The sequence below is a fragment of the Pempheris klunzingeri genome, chromosome 20 (assembly GCF_042242105.1).
Source record: "Pempheris klunzingeri isolate RE-2024b chromosome 20, fPemKlu1.hap1, whole genome shotgun sequence".
Classification (NCBI taxonomy): Eukaryota; Metazoa; Chordata; class Actinopteri; order Acropomatiformes; family Pempheridae; genus Pempheris; species Pempheris klunzingeri.
In genome coordinates, this window is record NC_092031.1 from 17,304,994 (window position 1) to 17,325,982 (window position 20,989).

General features: G+C 41.9%; 1 protein-coding gene across 1 annotated transcript in view; it reads left to right on the forward strand.

Annotated features, from left to right (window-relative positions):
* cacna1g (calcium channel, voltage-dependent, T type, alpha 1G subunit) overlaps window positions 1–20,989 on the forward strand; it is a 214,238-nt gene that overhangs the window by 80,014 nt on the left and 113,235 nt on the right. Inside the window, exon 3 of the mRNA XM_070852489.1 lies at window positions 10,963–11,096. Within this exon, the coding sequence (XP_070708590.1) occupies window positions 10,963–11,096 (134 nt within the window). The remainder of the gene's footprint in view (window positions 1–10,962; window positions 11,097–20,989) is intronic.

The following is a 20,989-nucleotide window of genomic DNA, read 5'->3' on the forward strand; positions in this document are numbered from 1 at the left end:
GTGATATTTTTGGAAGAGTTTGATCAATAAAGTTGAGAAGATATACACTTTATTTATCAAGAATAAATCACATTGTCACAATCATTTCATGAGAAGAGGTAAAAAAAACAGTTTATTCCAACTTTATGGGCAACAGTACACACACAGTACGGTGCAAAAGTCTTTGGAAGGTGTGTTGAAATGCTGTAAAGTAAAAAAGCTTTAAAAAATATAGGTAATTGTTTATTTGTATTGATTTACAAAATGCTAAGTGAGTGAAAAGAAGAAAAATCAAATCAATATTTGGTGTGACCATCCTTTGCCTTCAAAACAGTATCAATTCTTCTAGGAACACTTGCAGGATCAGAGTCAGGTGTGTGATTAACCAGTTATACCAAACAGGTGCTAATGATCATCAGTTTCATATGTCGGTTGAAACACAGTCATTAACTGGAACAGAAACAGCTGTAGGATGCTTAAAACTGGGTGAGGAACTAACTCTGCTACCAAGGTGAGGCTGTGGAAGATATCACAGGTCATCATGTTCAGACTGAGCACAGCAACAAGACACAAGGTGGTTCTAGTGCATCAGCAAGGTCTGGGGTTTCAAGATGTGCTGTTCAAGCTTTTTGGAAGAAGCACAAAGAAACGGGCAACGTTGAGGACCGTAGACGCAGTGGTCGGTCACCAAAACATAGGAGCTGATGTACAGAAAAATGGCAGCAGGTACTATTTGGCTGCAGCAGAAGGCAGTTTGTTCACTGAAGGGCTGGAGAGCAGAACATTAATGAGTGTCTGCAGGCAACAGTGAAGCTGGTGGAGGTTCCCTGCAAGTTTGGGGCTGCATTTCTCCAAGTGGAGTTTGGGATTTGGTCAGAGTTAATGGTGTCCTCAGTGCTGAGAAACACAGGCAGATACTTATCCATCATGTAATCCCATCAGGGGGGCGTCTGATTGGCCTCAAATGTATTCTGCAGCTGGGCAACAACCCCAAACATACGAGTAATGTCATTAGGAACTATCTACAGCATAAGGAAGAACAAGGAGTCCTGGAAATGATGGTGTGGCCCCCGCAGAGCCCTGATCTCAACAAGTCTGTCTGGATTACATGAAGAAACAGAAGGGTTTGAAGCATGTCCACAGAAGATCTGTTGTTAGCTCTCCAAGATGTTTGGAACAACCTGCCTGTCGAGTTCCTTCAAAAACTGTGTGCAAGAGTAAATAGAAGAATTGATGTGGTTTAGAAGGCAAAGGGTGGTCACACTAAATATTGATTTGATTTGTTTTCGCTGACTTTGCATGTTGTAAATTGATAGAATAGATTGTGTATGTATATACAGTATGCCATGCCAAACAAGTTGCAGTTGCAAACATGACGTTGGTAAATATATTTAACTATGCATAAACAGGCACATCATTAAATTAAACAGGTATAAGTAAAATGTGAAATACCTCCCTGTGCATTATGAATGCATGGTTGCCCCACAGACACACTGTATTACACACTGTATTACAGTGTGTCAGTGCCTGAGCTCTCGGATGAGTGCTGTGCTCAACAAAGCCATGTTAGCACCAGTGCTAATGAGGGAGCTCAGCCAGGCCTCTCAATGGCTCTCCTCACTGATTTGGGCTAAATGAGCTCTCATCTCCTGACACAGCTAATGGCTGCTGTAATGGTCACAGGCCACTGTGTAGCTGCAGGGTAGCCAGAAAGATGACCCGTGCTTTATGCATCAGCACTGTTGAAAGGTTGCCCTGAGGTGTTATTTGTTTTAATGATACGTCAAAGTCTCTTTAGATTGATGTTTTCAGCTACATTATAGCACCATCGGATTACATCAAAAGTAACTGATGCTCATTTTAAGTTTTTTTGATTATTTATGACGCTCAATCTGAGCTTTTTAAAGTCAACCACTGATTTTTTATTTTTAGCCAGTTCTAAAGACTCTAAAGATGGCATTGTCAGTCAGTCTGTCACTTTGGTCCACACAGAAATATCTCATCAATTAGTGATTTCCTTACCATGAAAGTTTGCACGCACATTCATCACATGCATCGTCCCCAAAAGATAAATCCCAATGACTTTGGTGATTCCCTGACTTTTCCTCCTGCATCGCCAGCGGGTTGGCATTTGTGGTTTTGAGCATGTTGTCTCGACAACTAGATTTAAGTTCAGGCATTCGTTCTCCCCCTAAAGATGAACTGTAAAAGCTTTGGTGATACTTACATTTCGTCAGAATTTTATTTTGTCCAGACTTTGGTTAAAGACCAAATACCTTGCAAAACTAATGACGCTCTTATGGTGGTGACCACCTTAAATCTAAGATGATGAACATAGTAAACATTACGTCTGCTCTGCTGCCTGTAACATTGTCATTGAGAGCATGCTAGCATGCTCATATTGGCATTAGCTTAAAGTACCACTGTGTCTAAATACAAGCTCATAGAACGGCATTGATCTCAGTATGATTCGTAGGTTGAATGACAACATAGACATTCTTGGTAAATATGCCTTAATACATTGTGATTAGAGAATTGTCGTTGAGATGTGTGCGGAGTTGGACTTCTGACAGTTAGACAACAAACTTCTCTCTGGTGGACGAGCTATGTAAAGGCAAAACTTATCTTTTGCATTTTGCAATTTCTTTTTACTCGTTCACCGACATAAATGCAGATGACACCCTTCAGGCTCTAATTGTAACACCTTAATGTATACTGCTAACACCAAAAAGTAAGTGGAAAATCGTATCAATGTTTTGTCCTCCTGTAGTAAGTCGCCCTTCTAACAGTGAGAAACAAACCTGGACGAGCTACAGATGAGATACAGAAGCACATCAGAGAGCACTCCAGATAAGAGTGAAAAAATAAGGGATAAGTGATGCATTACCCGATGGAGCATAGTTTCAAAAAATGTGAACCTCCGGCTATAATGTAGCAGCTTTAATGTTAAGGATTGTCTCTTTTATCCCTGAGGGAGAGATTTCAAAGGAACACATTCCGCCATGAATACCGCGCACACTTAACCTTCCATCGTCCCCCTGCAGCCACAGTACAAAACGACATCTGTGGAAAGCTAATAAATTCATTGGCAATACAATGAGAACGCTGGGTTACAGAATGATACACACAGCGAAGAAGAAAGAGGAGGGAGAGGAGCTGGCAAGCAGAAGGAGCCATAGATTTAAAATTCCTTGCTGAGACGGAGCTCCTGACATTTGTGCAGAGCCCGAGTGCTGCTGCTACATGGGGCCACTGTAGGAGCCTTCAGGCCTGAGTGGAAAGCACACACACACACACACACACACATACCCGCTGACACGCTGGTTCACCCCCACGTCAGCCTGGCATGTGCCTGGAGGATGAAGAAGCACCAGATCTTGTGTCTGTGAGTGTGTTTGCGTGTGCCATTACCCCGACTGCCATGAATAGTTGTGATTGAGCTGAAAAGTCCCTCACAGTATTATCTCTGTCCACCTGTGAGGAGTGGATCCCAACTGAATGGCAGATTACCGTTAGCCTGCCCCATTGTTCCCACCACATCAGGCGTACGCCACCGTCATCGGCCTGTATGGCTGTCCGCCCGCCTGTCTGAGTGCATCCGTGTGTGCGCGTGAGCATGTGATGAAAGCGTGTGACCCCCGTGATAATAGCATTCAGACTTGTGACAGGCAGAATTAGCATACATAGTGGCTGAGATAAATTTTCGGGAGAGGCTGCAGGGAAGTGTTTTCACAGAACTGATGGCACCTGTTTCATCCAAAAAGGAAGAATATATACATTTATATATACAACTTTCACTCCTATCTGTAAAGACGCCTTTTAGTCAGGTGCGTGGTCACACGGGGTCGTATCGAGAAAACTGACTTCAGCAGCAGATCCAGAGCACTAAAAGTAGGTCCCAGTTTGGGTTGTAATGAACTGCTCTGTTAATTGTTAATAACTGAATTCGCTAATGCTTTGTAGGTCAGTTACAAGCCATTAATAACAGACTCTTTACTTTCCATCTTGTGAAAACTCCATTCAACAGATGGGCGGTGTGACCACCTCCCTTCTGGAAAAGGACTGTAGGGAATTTGGCCCAAGGTCCATTTATTAACAGCATATTAACGGCTTAGCGACATCTATAACGGCTTTATTACCAAACAGAAAAAAAAAGCCAAAAGGATTTCTTGCAACCTAGCAACCTCAGTGTTTTCTCATTAATGGCGTGTGAGTGACCTATAAAGCTTTAAGAAATGTCTTCATAAGCAATAAAGCACTTAAAGTGCTGGGCAGAGGAGAAAACACATGTTTCAGAGTGGGGACATCCTGCCTCGTTTTAGTTTATAAAATGTTGTACAAAAATTATTATTTTCCCTAAATAACCCTTCAAAATTATGCGACTGGAACAAGAGAAAGATGGACATCTTTGTTTGATAAATGACTTAAACAATAATTGTTCTTTCTATTATTGGATCAATTCATTGGCAAGCAATCAATAACAATCGATGACCTCCCTGCTGAAATCTCTGTGCCAAAATGCCATGACATTATACTTTATTGACTGTTCACATCCTGTCCAGGCAGAGCACAGGTCAGTTTCATCTGCAGCACACTGCTGAGGGGCATTTTACCATTTTACCATGTTACCAGTGTCCAGGTTGGAGACTCGTGGTGTCCACAGACCTGCACTGACTGGCGGCCGATGATTTAACCACAGCAGCCAGCGCACATGTGCAGAGGAACACGAGAATATTTGAATTGTGTGCAGGAGTGTATCTGATCTACATATTGTGATTTTTCCATCCTTCATACTTGGGTGCCGTACTGTATCTAATAACTGCTTAGACTCTTAAGGACTTGGAGTGAGCCACGTCGAGTCATTAGGGAGTGTTTTAAGTGCACTCAGCATTAGCGATTAAGTGCACTTAGAACATAAAGGCTCCGTCCGGGAGGTGTTGAGAGGGCGCGTAATGTTGGCACTCGCTTGACGCATTGATAACACGCAATAAAGCTTGGCGCTCTTGCCGATGTCTGCGTGTGCCTGGTGGACACGTGTGTTTACACTTGTTCTCAGGCAATGTGAGAAGCAACACGGGCGTTCACACACACACACACACACACACACACACACACAAACAGGGCTGTTAACATGGTGTGTGGTGTCACTGTTTAGGCTGAGGGGTTCATGCAAGACTGAATGCACGTGGAGAGAGAGAGAGAGGCTGTCTGAATGTTTTATGTGTGTCCATGCTGTGTAATTGTGTGACACACAGAAGCACACACACTCACACATATACACTCAAAAGTTATTATAAGCAAGCGCATGAGAAATGTCACATAGCATATACACACAGAGGCACGCACGCAGGCGTACCGCGGCCCTGCACATTGTGAGATACTGTATTGTGAGAGACATAATCACAGTAACAGGGGAGTGATGCACCTTCCCTGGGACAGAGATGGAAGCTTTGGGAGAAAAAGATAAGAGGCAGGTAAAGAGAGCACATAAAGCTGGCAGAGGGCAAACTACACGAGAGCGTAGCCCACTACGGCATACAAGTTGAAAGTACAGAGGCGTTAGCACCAAAATGCTGAATAGATACATTAATGTGTTCATCACTTTAATGTTGCAGCTCATAAAGGTAGAACTAATTTAGATCTATTCATATATAGCTTACATATTACTCTGCATACTGCTGGGTAGCTTGTGAGTTTCCCAATAAAGCCTTATTGATATGATAACATCATCATTTATTTATTGATTATAGTTTGTTAATCAGATCCTGCAAAGTAACTAAAGCTATCAGATAAAAGCAGTGGAGTAAAAAGTACAACGTTTGCCCCCTGAGATGCAGTGTTTTAGTATAAAGTAGGAGAAAATACAAATACAATGTAAATGCTCTGCTTAATAGTGATTAAAGCCATAGCCACAGTTTATGGCATGAAGCTTTTACAATGGCTGTTATAAACAGTCAGTGTCTGGTAAGTCTTTACAGGGTTCGTCTGGTGCACAACCGAACACTTTTCCATTTCTGGCAGCAGCAACTGGTTTGTTTGGGATAAATATAGAAGGATGAGCAGAGTTACCTGCCACCCACACAAAATCAAAAGACAAAGTGCTGCCAACACTGTTTCATTGACAAATGATCTCTGTGAAATGCAGTGCTAAACCGCTGCAGCAGTGAACACGATAAGCAATAGCAACACATGCAAAACCTGAATGAAATGTCCCCTTTAAACCCTTTTTGAGTCATAGAACCATTACACGGTTTCAGTTTGCCAAAGAACATTGCATAACCATCTCTCGCGTTATCTGATTCACTGCTTCATTTTGCCTGAACAGTATTTTTGCAGATTCATCCCTCACTGTCTCAAAGAGCTTTAGATTGATTCACCACAAGTTTTTCTCGCCGTCATTTGCCGGCTTATTTCACACTTTTGTGACAGTCACGCCAAATGAAAGCCAGTTTCGCGAGGCTTGTCTGAACTAGGATTAGGCCGGTTGATATAACATAATTAACTTTTTAGTTTTGTTTTCAGAGAATGTAAAAGTCTCATTATTCTTTGGAGATTCTCCAAAAGTTGTAGAATTTTTTTTTTTCCAAGGAAGCAAAAATATTCTGTATTTCCCTTCACAGGGCGAGAAAGCAGTGGAGGGTAGAAATTAGGGAGTGTGAGAGCAGTGAGCTGTTCAGCACAGGTCACTGCTGTCTGTTCCCTCTGAGGCAGGCATGTGTATGTGTTAGGCTTGTCTGGTCTCCACATGGACATGCAGCCAGTCAACCATGGTGACAATATACACACACACAAAGACACACTCCCTTTTCCATTTTCGTAAATACCCGGCTTGGTATCGTCAGGAAACCCCGGAGACATTAGCCCGTGATTGATATGGTATCTACAGAGCGCTTCCTGTATGTTTAGATATTAAACCCAGTCTGTGTTCATCAGAATCCTGCAACATGTTTCACGCTCCACTGATGTGTGATGCAAGTTTCAGAGGGAATCAATATCCTGATTGCAGAGGCTATATTACCATGTGCTGCTACACCAGTATGCTCCACTGGGAACGCCTCGGGCCGGCATGTCCTGTTGACTTCAATGAATTTGAAAGCCAGCAGTTCTAGAGTGTGTGTGTGTGTGTGTGTGTGTGTGTGCGTGCGTGCGTGCGTGCGTGCGTGCGTGCGTGCGTGCGTGCGTGCGTGCGTGCGTGCGTGCGTGCGTGCGTGCGTGCGTGCGTGTGTGTGTGTGTGTGTGTGTGTTTGGAGTGAAGACACGTCGAGCTGGTGGACACGAGCTGAATGTCAATTCATCAAGAGTCCTTAATGGCTTAGTTCCATGTTGTATGTGTTACTGTGTGCATGTACTGTATGTATTTCAGGTGCTTCATTTCATGTGACGGTTAAGATATTGTTCCCATCACCATGAATCTTAAGGGGGGGGGGGGGGGGGGGGCTTATATTATGTGCTCTGTGAGCATGCAGGCTTTATCTAATGCTAAATACATGTGTAATTACTCCCCAGCAGAGACGAGAGCAATGGCTCCTTCATCAAACAAAAGATAGACGGATGGAGTGTTAGAGGAAAAAAGCATTACAGAAATGTTATGCTCAGCGTGGCGGTAAACATTTCTGCTCTTCTCTATTGCACACAGCGCTCCTTCTCTCTCAGTCATGCATCTTAAGTTGTAACATCTGTCAATAGTTGGGCTTTCTGGTTATTTTTCCAACAGATTGTTGATGTGGACTGCTATCTATCCTTCAAAGTCCATATAATGTATGCCAAGCATCTTCTGAAGAGCTGACTGCTAACAAGGGCCGTGTGCTTCCTTGTTGGTCCAATGGGGCTTTTATACCCAGACAGACAGAACCCAGTTGCACGTTACAGTGGGTACATGTGCCTCTGTGCAGAAACTATGAACAATCGGTTTCTGAAAGTCTAATTGAGAAATATTGTTATTTGCTTTCCTACAGAGAGCTACATGAGAAGATCGATAGTGGCTTCATGCCTGTGTGTCAAATATTGAGCTGGAGCCATGAGGCGATTAGCATAGCTTAGCATAAAGACTGGACGCATGGGGAAATGGCCAGCAGCAATTAGAAGGCTGTGAATTAACAATGGTACAGTACCTCCATTGCACTTAGATAATGTTCTGGTGTTCATACTAGCAATACTTACCTGGTATCAGTGATCCATATTACTGCATCACTGTCATGCACTACAGCATAGACAAATTGGCTGCAGCAGTAAGACAATTCAGATTAAATTTGTATCAAATACTGAGCACAATGGCTTTTCTTCCACCTTTTTGTTTTACCGAGCAATATGCTCAGAGGCTCTTCTTTCTCTTTGGAGTATATGATGTGTGTGTAAAACATCTGGAGTGATGTGTGGTCAGCATTAGGGAGTTAACCTGGGGCAGATGTTTGCTAAAGAAACCAACTGTCTGCTAGATCGTATGCCTTGGGAAGAACAGTGCCCCATATGTTGGGTAAAATCTTTTGGGCTTCCTCGACAGACTTCATGAATGCTCTCCAGAGATGGGCCGGATGAGAACACACACACGCGCACACACACACACACACACACACACACACACACACACACACACTTACACTTACTTACATTCCCGTGTGAACCTCTACATTTTACTTACAGTAAACTTTGGAGCAGAGGCTAGCTTCTGCCTTAGCTAACAGGATTTGATATATTTATACATTTCTCTGTTCATGTTTGGATGACTCATCTATCAGTGGGTGTCCTGAGCCTTGATCGCCTTCCAGAATTTTTCTTTTATTTTTTGACTTTGAGCTGGCTTTTTCCCTCCTCATCTCCAATTCTGTCTCTTCTGCCTTTTTAAATGTATTTATTGATTTTCATATTTCACGAATTAAGGCTCTCATCTTTTTAATTCCGTTACAACTCCTGTCCTCATTCTCGCCCTTGTTTTCTTCTCCACTTCGGTCTGATAATGATTTGGGGAGCTGAAGCTCAGTCAGACAGCCAGACAGGCTGTAATGAGGGCAGGAATACTGATTAGTGCAATGAGTGGCCTGTTCCAGGTTATTACTTTGTATACTCTGGATCGGAAGCAATTTGTCAGTTGAGTCTCTGTTAAGGCAGCAAGGTGGCCTCCTATTGTGCAAAACCATCATTAGGCCAGGGGAACCCTGCATGTTATCAGCAAGCATGTGGCTTTCTGAAGTGTCCTTGAGCAAGACACTAAATCCTGTGCAGCTGCAAGGAGAATCTTTTTTTCCTCTTTTCTTTTCTCTTTGCTGTGCCATCGGGAGGTCAGGCTCCCTCTGGACAAGGCAAAGAGAAAAGAGGATTCATCTGCAGGGATTAATAAAGCGTCCCATTACTAACTAAGGATCTCAGTGGGCTATTTTTAGACATCAAATATGACTGATATTAGAGTCTGACTTTGATACATCAATATGGCTGATAATATTGGCAGATAAACATCATACATACATCACAGTGTTTCCGTGATTTGCACCGATGAAATTATCCTGCTTCATCTTCTTAAAGTAATTAAGGCAATTTTTGCATCAGAATATTATGTAGATCAAGCAAGACCAGTTGTTGAACTTGTTTGAATAAAGTGCTTACTTTTTGGACATAAAAAATAAGTTTGCAAGGAAGCTGTACTTAATTTTAGCAGTTGTAGGATTTCTATTAGCTTTTTTTTGAGTGTGTGATCCACTTCACTTTACCGTATAGTCACCAAAGCTGACAGAGATAGGGTTCGGGTTTGGGCATCAAACTCTCCCAGTTAAATCATCAGTGCAAATAGTAACTTCCTCAAAATTATTCTTGTTCATTGAAAAAAGCCAAGTGTACAAGACTGTGGGAGCAAAAACGTGAGATGATAAGTCATCTACAAATTGCCATGGTACATTTCCCTGAAACACATCCAATCAATCACCAAGTTTCAAATTCTGTAACCTGTGGTTCCCCCCGCTTCACACTTATATTGAAACAGAGTCAGTAAAACAAGATCATTGTTTTTTCCAGAGGTGTACCTTTTAACATCTTTGCTATTATGTGAAAACATCTTGTCTAGGAACAAAGACACAGTGGCTTGTGTTTTGAGCAAAGGCAGATTAACTTCAAAACTAGATATATTCATGTAAAGATACAAACTTAATTCTTTACTGTTAGATTTTCAGTGTTTGTTGGCCACTATATAACAACTTACTCTCCAATATATGACCAGAAACTGCAGTTTCTAGGAATATAGACATGTAAAAAGATTTGTTGAGCTCAAAGGTTGATTTTTGATCCTAGAAAAAGTAGTGTGACAACAAGTCTTGGCACTGGTAATCTGAAGTGGATGGAGGCTGGTTAGTGGACGTTTAAAAATAAATAAATAGATAAATAAATAAAATGATTTATTTATTTGTCAAAATTGTTTGCAGTTATTCCTGGTGGTCACTTGGATGGTTGGTTGGCCTTCCATTTTGGTCCCGACTGACATATCTTAATAACTCTTGGACAGATTGCTGTGATGTTTTTGGCAGATACTCAATGAATTACAGTACCTTTGATGATCCTCTGTTGTCATCCAGCAACATCATTAGATCGAAATTTGAATTTGTCCAAAACTTTGGTAAATGGCCATCGACATCATCTGTACTTCGTGTTCACTGCTAATTATCAAAGGCTGCTAATATGGTGAACGTAGTTGATGTATAGCTGCTTAACATCTGTATGTTGTGAGCGTATTCGCATGCTAACATTAGCATTTAGACACCCCTGTGCCTAAGTGCTGCCTCAGAGAGCTTTTAGTCATGTTCACCTGTTAAATGTCTTGCTGAGCTCCATTTTGGTTCTATTCTTGTGGACCAAGTTTAAGGCATCCTTATCAAAAAATGTTGTTGGCATCAAGGAGGAGACAATGATCAAAATAACTGATGACTCTCTGCCATATGGAGGTAATCCACAGTGTTTAAGTAATAATGCTAACTTGCATCTTCTGTCTGTCCCTTCCTGCAGGACTTTGATGACTTCATCTTTGCGTTCTTTGCCATTGAGATGGTGATCAAGATGGTGGCTCTGGGGATTTTTGGCAAGAAGTGTTACCTTGGAGACACATGGAACCGCTTGGACTTCTTCATAGTAGTGGCTGGGTGAGTTACGCAAGTACACACACAGACACACGCACACAAACACACAGGTGGCCAAGCATAACCATGCATAAACACCGGAGGCTTGCACAAGAAGCACTAGACACACACACATGCAACAAATTTGAGCAGCACTCAATCTGCAAGTCAGGATTTGAGAGCTCGGGGACTGTTTCATGAACAAGGGCAGAATCAAGAGTGTAATGTTGTTTTGAGATTATAGATGTAATTATGTCACCGGATTTCAACAAGCTGCAGGGTTTTCTGTGCTCGCTGCCCTCAGAGCAGATCAAACAACGCTGGATTTGAAGCATGAACCTGTTAGAACCAGACCTCTCAGTAAAATCAGGCTACTTTCCTGCGTGCTCCACTGAGTTTGTGACTAAATAAATGAACCCTAAATGTCCTGTTAAATCCTTTTAGCTGGTAATTGGTAGCAAGTGCTCTCTTAAAATCTTAACTGCTCATAATCTGTCAAACAGCTGAAGGGACTGAGATCTGATTTTAAGATGAGTGAATGCAGAATTAGGTTTGTACTTTGTCCACTTGTAGAATTAGATTATACACAATAACAGACATACAATGCACACACAAAGATGCGTATGGTATGTGAGCACAGTGGGCATAGCAGCTCACACAGTGACACTCATACACTCATGCACGCACAGCAATGGACACACACTGTAATTTGATTAAACATGTTACAGAGCATAGCCTGCTGGTTCTGGTCTGACATTTTCATCACACTACATCCCCTGCTGGTTTTTAATGCCATCCTTCTGCCACAGCTTCTGTTGTCCATCGGTGAAACAGGGCACATTTCCTTGTGTGCGTGCGTGCGAGTGTGTGTGTGTGTGTGTGCGCGTGTCAAAGTGTGTCCTTCAGCACCGGAGATGAGATACATTTCACCTACTTTTATGTAGTAACACACCTGCAAAGCATAGCTGTGAGCAGCACCTGTTTTCCACAGTGGAGAGTCACTGTCTTGGTTTTCTGCAACTTTTAGCTCCGCTCATTTAATTCTGCTGCTCTCTTTATACCTGCATCATACATCTGAGTGCAGATCTTTTTAGGTGATAGATAGTAAAACTTGTTTTCCCATCGGGCGTCTCGGCTTTCATCCAATACCAGAGAGTACCAGAAGGAGCTAGACGGGAAATACCTTAATGTCTGATACTCAGCCACTTACCCGCTGAGCTATAAGAAGGCCATTAAAAACATCTTCAAAATTAAAATACAGCATCGAGCAATGAAAACAGGTTTAATGTTTATTGGAGGAGGTGATTACAGCTATTGATATTTTACTTAGATGCAAGCAGATGAAACCATAACGTAATGATGAGCAAAACTGGGTCATGGCAGCATTGCAGGATAGGATATGCACAAGGAACAGGCATTAGATGAAATGTTATTATGTGAAATTTCTTCTTCTCTCACTAGTTTTTATTTTTGTTTAATATTCTAATGCAGTGATTGGACTTGGGTATTTAATAAATCCATTCAAATTATATTCTGTGTGAATATCATATCTAAGGCAGCTAATTAAAAATTACTTTTGTTATCTATTAATCTTCCAACAGTTTTTTTCATTAATCGATCACTGTCACAGATTCTCAGAGCCCAAGCTGACATATTTAGATTTGCTTGTCTTGTCAAACCAACAGTCCAAAACCTGGACATGTTCACTTGACTTTCCTAAAAGTCAAAGAAGACTAAGAAGTATTCACATTTGAGGAGCTGGAACAAATGAATTTTGGCATTTTTGCTTAAAAACTTACTTATGGGGTTAGTGGGTCTATTGATTTTCTTCCAGTTATCCAGGGTCTTGTTACTGTGGCAGCAAGCTAAGCAGGCACTCCAGACATCCTGACTTTGCAGCTCCTGGGGTGCTCCATGGTCAGATGCAATATATTACGCCCCCAGTGAGTTTAGGGGTCCTCCAGTGAGCTCCCAGGGGTCTCCTCCCAGTTGGACATACTCAAAAGGCCTCCAAGGGGATGCGCTGGGGAAGCATCTGCCCGAACCACCTTAACTAGCTCTTTCAGACGTGAAGGAGCAGCGGCTCCACTCTGAGATTTCTTCAGATGTCCACACTCATCTGCTATCTGTAAGTCTGAGCCCGGACACCCTCATTTCAGCCACTCGCATCTGCAATCTTGTTCTTTCGGTCATTTCCCTAAGCTCGTAACCATAGGTGAGGATTGGAACGTAGATCAACCAGTAAATTAAATAGTTTTGCCTTCTGCTCATTTCCTTTTTCGCCACTCTCCCACTCCATTTTACATTCACTCATGAACAAGGCCCCAAGATACTTGATCTCCTTCGCTTGGGGCAGCAACTCATTCCCAACCCGGAGGGAGCATTCCAATCCGGCAAAGTACCATGGCCTCAGATTTAGAGGTGCTGCCTCTCATCCTGACCGCTGCACACTCAGCTGCAAACCACCCCAGTGCATGCTGGAGATCAAAGTCTGTGTGGTTAGGATCAGCTAACTATGATTATGGAACAGACAGTTTGTGGTGGCGTATAAAGAGAAATACTGTATGTGCATGCAAGAAACATGGACGTCTTTAGCATCTACCTTTTAAGATGAAAGATCAGGGTAAGAGACGGTGGTCTGTGATATCGTCCAGGAGTCACCAACCTTTTCTGACCTTGTTTATCCTATTAGTAGAGTTATAGGCCTGTTCTTTGTACAGCGCCCCCTCTCTCAGTTACTCATTCACACACCCAAAGCCATAAGTCAAATGTAAACTGGACCATGTCCGGTCTATGTGTTAATACTTTCAGCTGCACACATGCCTCTGAAATGGCTCGATGTGTGATGCTATTGATGTTCACGCTTTTGATCCACTGCCACACTGAACACCGGAGGATTTGTCAGAGCAACAGTTTGCTGGATGCGTACATCTTCTGTCCTTTCAGTTTTTGCAGACAGAGGCAAATCTTTAATCCCCGATGTGATGGTGTCTTCATTCGGCAGTTTGTCCAACAAAACCCCTGCACTGTTGAGGAAAGCCTACTTTATGTATTCTCTGTCTTTGAATGATTTCCCACATTCAGCAATACACTCTGAAATGTTATAGCTGGCCTGTCTAGCCTGATACTTGGAGGTACTCAGTGTTCTAAATGTGCTACTTACCTCTGTATCTCCTTTCTCTCCCTCAACATATGTTCTATCACCCTTTACTCAACTAAATGTGAAAATGTCACAAAAATGATCTATGAAAAAAGGTTTGGCGTGTGTGTGTGTGTCTGTGTGTGTGTGTGTGTGTGTGTGTGTGTGTGTGTGTGTGTGTGTCAGAGTGTGAAGAATATGGAATGTGACATAAAGCATGAACTTTATTTCTATGCCTATATCTGGCATCTGCATGTATGTTGATGTGAATCTAAGAGTGTAGGTGCGATGTGAAAATGCACATGTGCATGTATATGTTAATGGGTTTTCATGGGCTACACTATGTTTCCATTTCTGCACAAATTAAAAAAAAAAAAAAAAAAAAATCTCATCAGTACGGAGAGCCCTCAGCCATGCAGAGACAATGGTAACCTAGGAAACGGCTGGTTGTTGAGAATTTGATATATCCTGGCAACAGTTGTTAAGTCTGCGGAGGAAGGCTCCGATGAACTGTTTGTTTCTTTCCGAGACGATAATTACAGCTAAGCTGCCTTTTCAGCAGGTCTGCGCTCTCGCCTCCTAATCACCTCTCTGTCAGGAGGGAGACGGGAGGGAATGATGGAGGGATGTTTTTGGCTTGTGAGTGGAGGACTGAGGGCAGGATGGATGCACCGCTGCATTCACCTGACAGAGCAAAAAAAATCAGTAGATAGGAGTTTCTTAGTATAAGAGAGTTTTTATGGTGGTAGATGACGTTAATTTCACAAAGAAATATCATCACGTAAGTCGTTTTGCAATTGCATCACTGAAGATGTCCTCTAAACACTTGGTATTTCATTCGTGGCTGAACTTTGTGATGTTCTCAGTCATGAACTCACATTTATCACTCTTCAGCTGCATGTGTGTGAAGTGTGAAAAAGATGATGACGGTGCCGAGTGTGAACAGAAAACATTCAGGCTGCTTGATGGCTTCAGAGGACTCGTGTTAAGACTTTCAAGTTGTTTGTTTTACCTGTCGGAGTTGTTGGTGCATGATGTGAGCACAGAGTGAGCAGATGGTCACCTCTCCAAGTTCTCTGACAAGCCAAGACAGTTGTGGTTTTAAAGCATCGGTAAGTCTTTTGTATCCAAGATTTTCCCAGACCTTTAACTTATTGATACACGAATAAACCCATGACCTATCACAATAATATCACATCCTAAACTTAATGACGCTTTAAAGGGACATTCTACCATGTTTTATCTGCTTGTCCAATCAGTGTTGATGGTAAACATGATCAGTTGAAGGACTAAATACCCAGTGTGTGCTTCATCGACTGGAAAAGCTGAGTTCTCACACCTGCAGATTTTTAGTGAAATGTCTCAACAACTTTTGGATTTATTGTCATCCAAGTTGGTGCAAGCATTCATTGTCCCCCTCAGGAAACTTCGTAATCATGAAAATCATAATTTTCACTCCCTTCGGTCTTAGCTGTACTAGCTCATTAGCAAATGTTAGCATGCTGGCATACTAACATACTGTAAGATGGTGACGATGGTCAGCAGTAGACCTGCTAAACATCAGCATGCTAACATTGTCATTGTGAGCATGTCAGCGTGCTGACATTTAGCTCAAAGCACGGTTGTGCCTGTACAGCCTCACTGCTGGCATGATCATTCTGACATGTGGGAGCATGGTTGCCATAAAGAAGAAACAGAAGTGATTACTGTATTGCAGTTACCCAAATAATTCCCTACTTCAACTTTCGCATGCGCCCCTTTTATCTGTGTGTGCTCACACAGTTTCTCTTGGCAATGAGGGATTCTTGCAGATATTTCAAGTCTGTTCAGTTTTCGTTTAACCTCCAAAAAAGTGGTTTAGTGGTTTGTTTATATCCTATCTGCTCTTGATGGACAAGTTATAATAAACTTGAATCCTTTCGTATAGCAGGCAGTTTGTCTAACAAACCAAGTGCAATCAGCATAATGAATCTGGCACTTCACTTTGTAGCCTAGCTTGTTATCTGTTTTGCCAGCTCTGTATCTGTGAGTGCTCGTCTATCCAAACATAACTTATGATTGTTATTCCGAAGAGGTCAATTCCCCGATTGAAGCCGCAGACTGAGATACCAAAATATAATGTGAGTTGACACATCTTATCACAAATTATAAAGTGAAAAACATTCTGCTGCAGAGTTACAGTGTGGAAATTGTAATTATCCCTAATGCAGTTCCATTTCTCTCAGCGATTTTCAAATTAAACACAGCAGAGATTTCAACCAAACCAGATAAATGTCTTCATACCAAGAAAAACACACTGTGAAAAAACAAGTCTATTTGCGTATAAAAACAACACTGCTTGTACCCAAGTGTAAGTAAACTAACACACATTTTTAGACTCTAGACTGGACGACTTGTTAAAAGAGTGTTTTCATTCATTTATGTATTTATTTATTGATTGGTGCAGTGGAGCCCCAGTCAATATCTGAGGGAGTCTAAACAGCAGAGCACTGACTGTATCAGACAGGGTAGCCTATCCATAGTACATCGATCTGAGTTAACACTCACTCTGAGGCTGGATTCCTCCTGGAGAGAGACAGAAAGGATAACTGAGGAAGAAGAGGGGGAGTCAGTGGGGAACTGGAGGACAGATCGACAGGAAAAAAGGCAGACAGAGAGAGGAAGAGAAGCTGAGGCAATCGGGTCGATTCCTTCATTGGACTCCTTCAATGTGTAATCTGGTCTGATGTTTGAGGACAGACATCACAGATGAAAATACTAATTTAGGGCTGCAGCGGTCAGTTTGAATAAACGACTTTTTGCTGTAACTTGAATACTTCACAGATTGTAAAACAAAAAAAAGATGAAATTGGTAATATAGTGAGTTACCTATGAATTACATAGAAAGATTCTAAACCTGGCAATAAAACAAACAATTTTCTCAATGTAGCAACATCCCATGTAATGAATTTGAAGATAAAAAAACCTTTAATCCCTTAAGTCCCCGGCAGTACACTGCTATGATAGCAATCATCCGCAACGTCAGCATAACATACTCGGCTGATGTGGAGGTCTTTAATTTTGCAGCTATTTATCATAAACCCAAATATTATTTGAATGGGTGATGGTGCTGGATGAAAAATAAAATGAAAGAATAACTTAAGTTCTTACAAATTGTCCTGAGGGAGACGCAAACGTGTGTGTCAAATTTAATGTGAGACATTTCACTGAATAAAAGTCAGGGCGCCACCGAAGTCAGTAGGATTCATCCTCTGACGGCCTTGAATGTGTGTAGAAAATGTCAGTCCATCCAATGGTGGGCCAACCAACCGTCATTGCCATCTTTACTAAACATGGAGTCAAAAGTCAGGAAAAAGTGACACGTAGCAGAAATATTTTGGTCTGTGTGGAATTATCTGATGACCCCTGTAGACTTTTCTTGGGACCATTTTGGTTTCTAAACCCTGGGGTTGCATGCAGCCAACAGAATAGCATAGAATTTGTAATCATAGGCACTCTATTTAGCATTTTAATCACTTATTTTGATTATTTTTGAGTCACAGATTTATGCCTTTATCGGACAATGACAGCAGAGAGCTGTATTGTAGAAGGGAAATGAAATGGAAGGTCCCTGGCTGAACGTGAACCAGCCAGCATGTCAACCCCTAGGGCACCAGAGTGTCCACTGTTAACGTTTTAATGTCAATTAATCAATACTATTGTAATTTTTAGACATTAAGATTTAATAGTGTGAGTTGCTGCTGTCCTCTGTGCTTCGCCTCATGAACAGCACAGTTCAAATATACAAGAAATCTGCAGGATTGCCAGACAAAGGATCTCAAAGTAGTGGATGTTTTAGTACAAAGAGTTTAAAGTCAATCAACCTGTATTGTGCTTTCCCTCTCCGGGAAAGTAAAAGGAAGCAAAAGAGTTGATAGGAAATGCGGTTTCACTTAAATTTGAAAAATATTAGACCAATCTGGTATAGTAATGGTACAGTGGAGACTAAATGGTGCACAAATCATCTTGGCTATGGTCAGTCATTTAAGGTAATTACACGACAGCATCACTATTAACTTTACCATGATCTATTAGTGTAGAAAATGCAAGCTTAGCACCTTTAACTGGTATTAAATATTCAACACTTCCTCTCGGATTTCAAACCTGTGATTGAGTCACACTAAAGGAGGTGAGAGAGGAGCCCAGAACTGAACCCCAAGCGTCTTCTCCTTTCTTCTCTCTCTATGATTTATTGATGACACTTTGGATCGGCTCCAGCCCAGTTTAGGGGGTGGCGGAGGGGAGGGGGAGCGCGAGGACGGAGGAGGAAAGGTGAGGGTGGCGGAGATGTCAAGAGGAAGGGAGAGAAGGGGACAAAGGGAGAGATTGCTTTTACATCCACCTTACATTTAGGATGAAGATGACATTATGTCTCTGTATTGTGCTGCAGTCACTGTTACTTTAACTTGACAGGGGCAAGATTGTGGCGCTGTGGTGCATTCACTTGGCTTGAGAAATGCGGCTTGGAACTTCAATACACTTAAACCAATATTTTGGTTTATGATAGATAACTGCAAAATTAAAGGCCTCCACATCAGCCAAGAATGTTATGTTGATATTATATATGGTGTAATGGCGGCTATCATAGCAGCGGACGGCTGGGAGTTTAAGGGTTTGAATCAAAACAAATCAAATTCATTACATGGGATGTTGCTACATTGAGGAAATTGCTTGTTTTATCGCCAGGTTTAGAATCTTTATAAGTAGTTTATAGGCAACTTACTTGTTACGCCCCGGGCTCAGTAGGGGGAAAGGAGCGTAACATAAATGACCAGATCTAATTAGGTTAGTTCACAGTTATATTTATTACAAAAACACTTGTTGAAGTAGAATACAATGTGCAAAATAAACAAAGAAAACCAGGAGGAACTGTCGGGCGGTTGGATGCTACTCAAACCAAAAAAAAAAACCAGAACCAAAAGAGAACTCAACCTGAGCTTACTTTCTCACTAATTATATCTATGCTAACTGCCACAACAAAAATAAAAGGAAACAAAAGACTTCCTCTGACTTAGACTTTTCTAATCTAAGTAGCAAAACCGAAATACAGTGGAGTAGCACCCCTAATTCTACTGGGCATTTCACAAAGCTGCTGAACAAAAGCACACGAGGGTAAGCTAACTAAATCTACAGGATTTCAAAGTACCGTTCAAATAGAACAAGTAACTATACTAGCGGCAACCCACACAGACACAGAAAAGTCAAAATGATGATCTGTGTAGAGTTAATGTATGTGTTTAAATGATCTCCTGGCAAACCACCACCAGGCGTTCCAATACATTACTAAAGGCGTCCCTGTTCCAGCTCTGTAGTTTATTCATTACTTTTTTCAGATGTTCTTATCTCATTCCCAGAGGAAAACAAATAAATATATTTCAATGCTGAACGGTTCCTATAGTTTAAAACTTGGGTCATTAACACAGAAAGTGGGAGAGAGGACACATTCAAGGATACTGCATCCACCATGAACAATGGTGGCCATTAAACAACCTGTCCACTTTCAGGAGTCCAGCGGTGGGCCTCTCCCACCTTCTCCCTCCCTCCCTACCTCCCCCCTGTCTCTCTCTGAGTTTGCACCATACGCCATCAGGACTGTATTTTCTTGTCCTGGGTGTCCTTATCCACCTGGGCTCTCCTCCATTAGCTAGATTATCTCCTCACTACAAGTGGGTCAGCAGATCGGCCATAGATTATCAGCCAGAGGTGGGGAGGGGATGCTGGAGAGATAGTGGGGAAGAAAGATAAAGATGAAAAAGGCAGAGCGGAGGTGTGAGCAGAATGCTTTAAAGCCTCACTAAGACGCATTTACATTTAAAATTAGGCCCATATTATAAAGCTAAATTAAAATGTAGTAGAGAGGAGCATTCTGCAGCCTGCGTGTCCCCTGATTAAATCCTGCTGCTATTAGTCATTGGTGGGAAGCTCTCTCCAAGCACGGGGAGCATTCTTTCAGAGAATGGACCTGTGTTGTGCTTTTCTCTGTCTTGCTACCAAGAATGCACATTATGATCAATAATAAAGCTATCGTGAAATTTCTTACTATGCTTTTCATAATAAAAAGAAGATTAATGCTTTGTAAACATATGATTTATTTATTAATTATTTATTACTACCTGGCATCTCCTCAAATATCTGACTGACTGGAGGTATTCCACAGAAAAGAGCACACAGCTTTTATTGTGCACATTATTTCCATGCACACACACACACCCTGTTTCCTATAAAGAGGGATTAAATGTTGATGCTGTTTTTTTTTGTTTTTTTTAAACGTGGAATCACTTACTTGTGGTATCCGTATGTCACATGTAATTTTGCAGCATTTCGCATCACTTTCCTCCAGGTCTTTTCGCCTGTTAATGTAATCCCTCTGATCAGAGGCACGAGGTTAAAAGCAGGCAGGAGGGCCGATGGCGTGTGGTTCTTAGTGACTGTAGCTTAACGGCAGAATGAGGAGGATTTTTGTCGGTTGCAGTTTGTAAACACAACATTCAACATCGGCCCTTCACCTCCAGCTCAACGACACCAGAAACACACTCCTGTTTTTTTGGAACAAGCCTTGTTTCACGCGGAGTCCCACCACGGCACCTTTCACACCTGTTATTAGCTTTTGACACCCAAATGTGTGGCTCTGGCACACGGAGGGCAGGGAGTCTGCAGATACAGACACCGCCACGCACCTCTAGTCGGTCATCAGCGATGATTGAGAGGGATTATTTTTGCACAAGTCTATACATCGTTA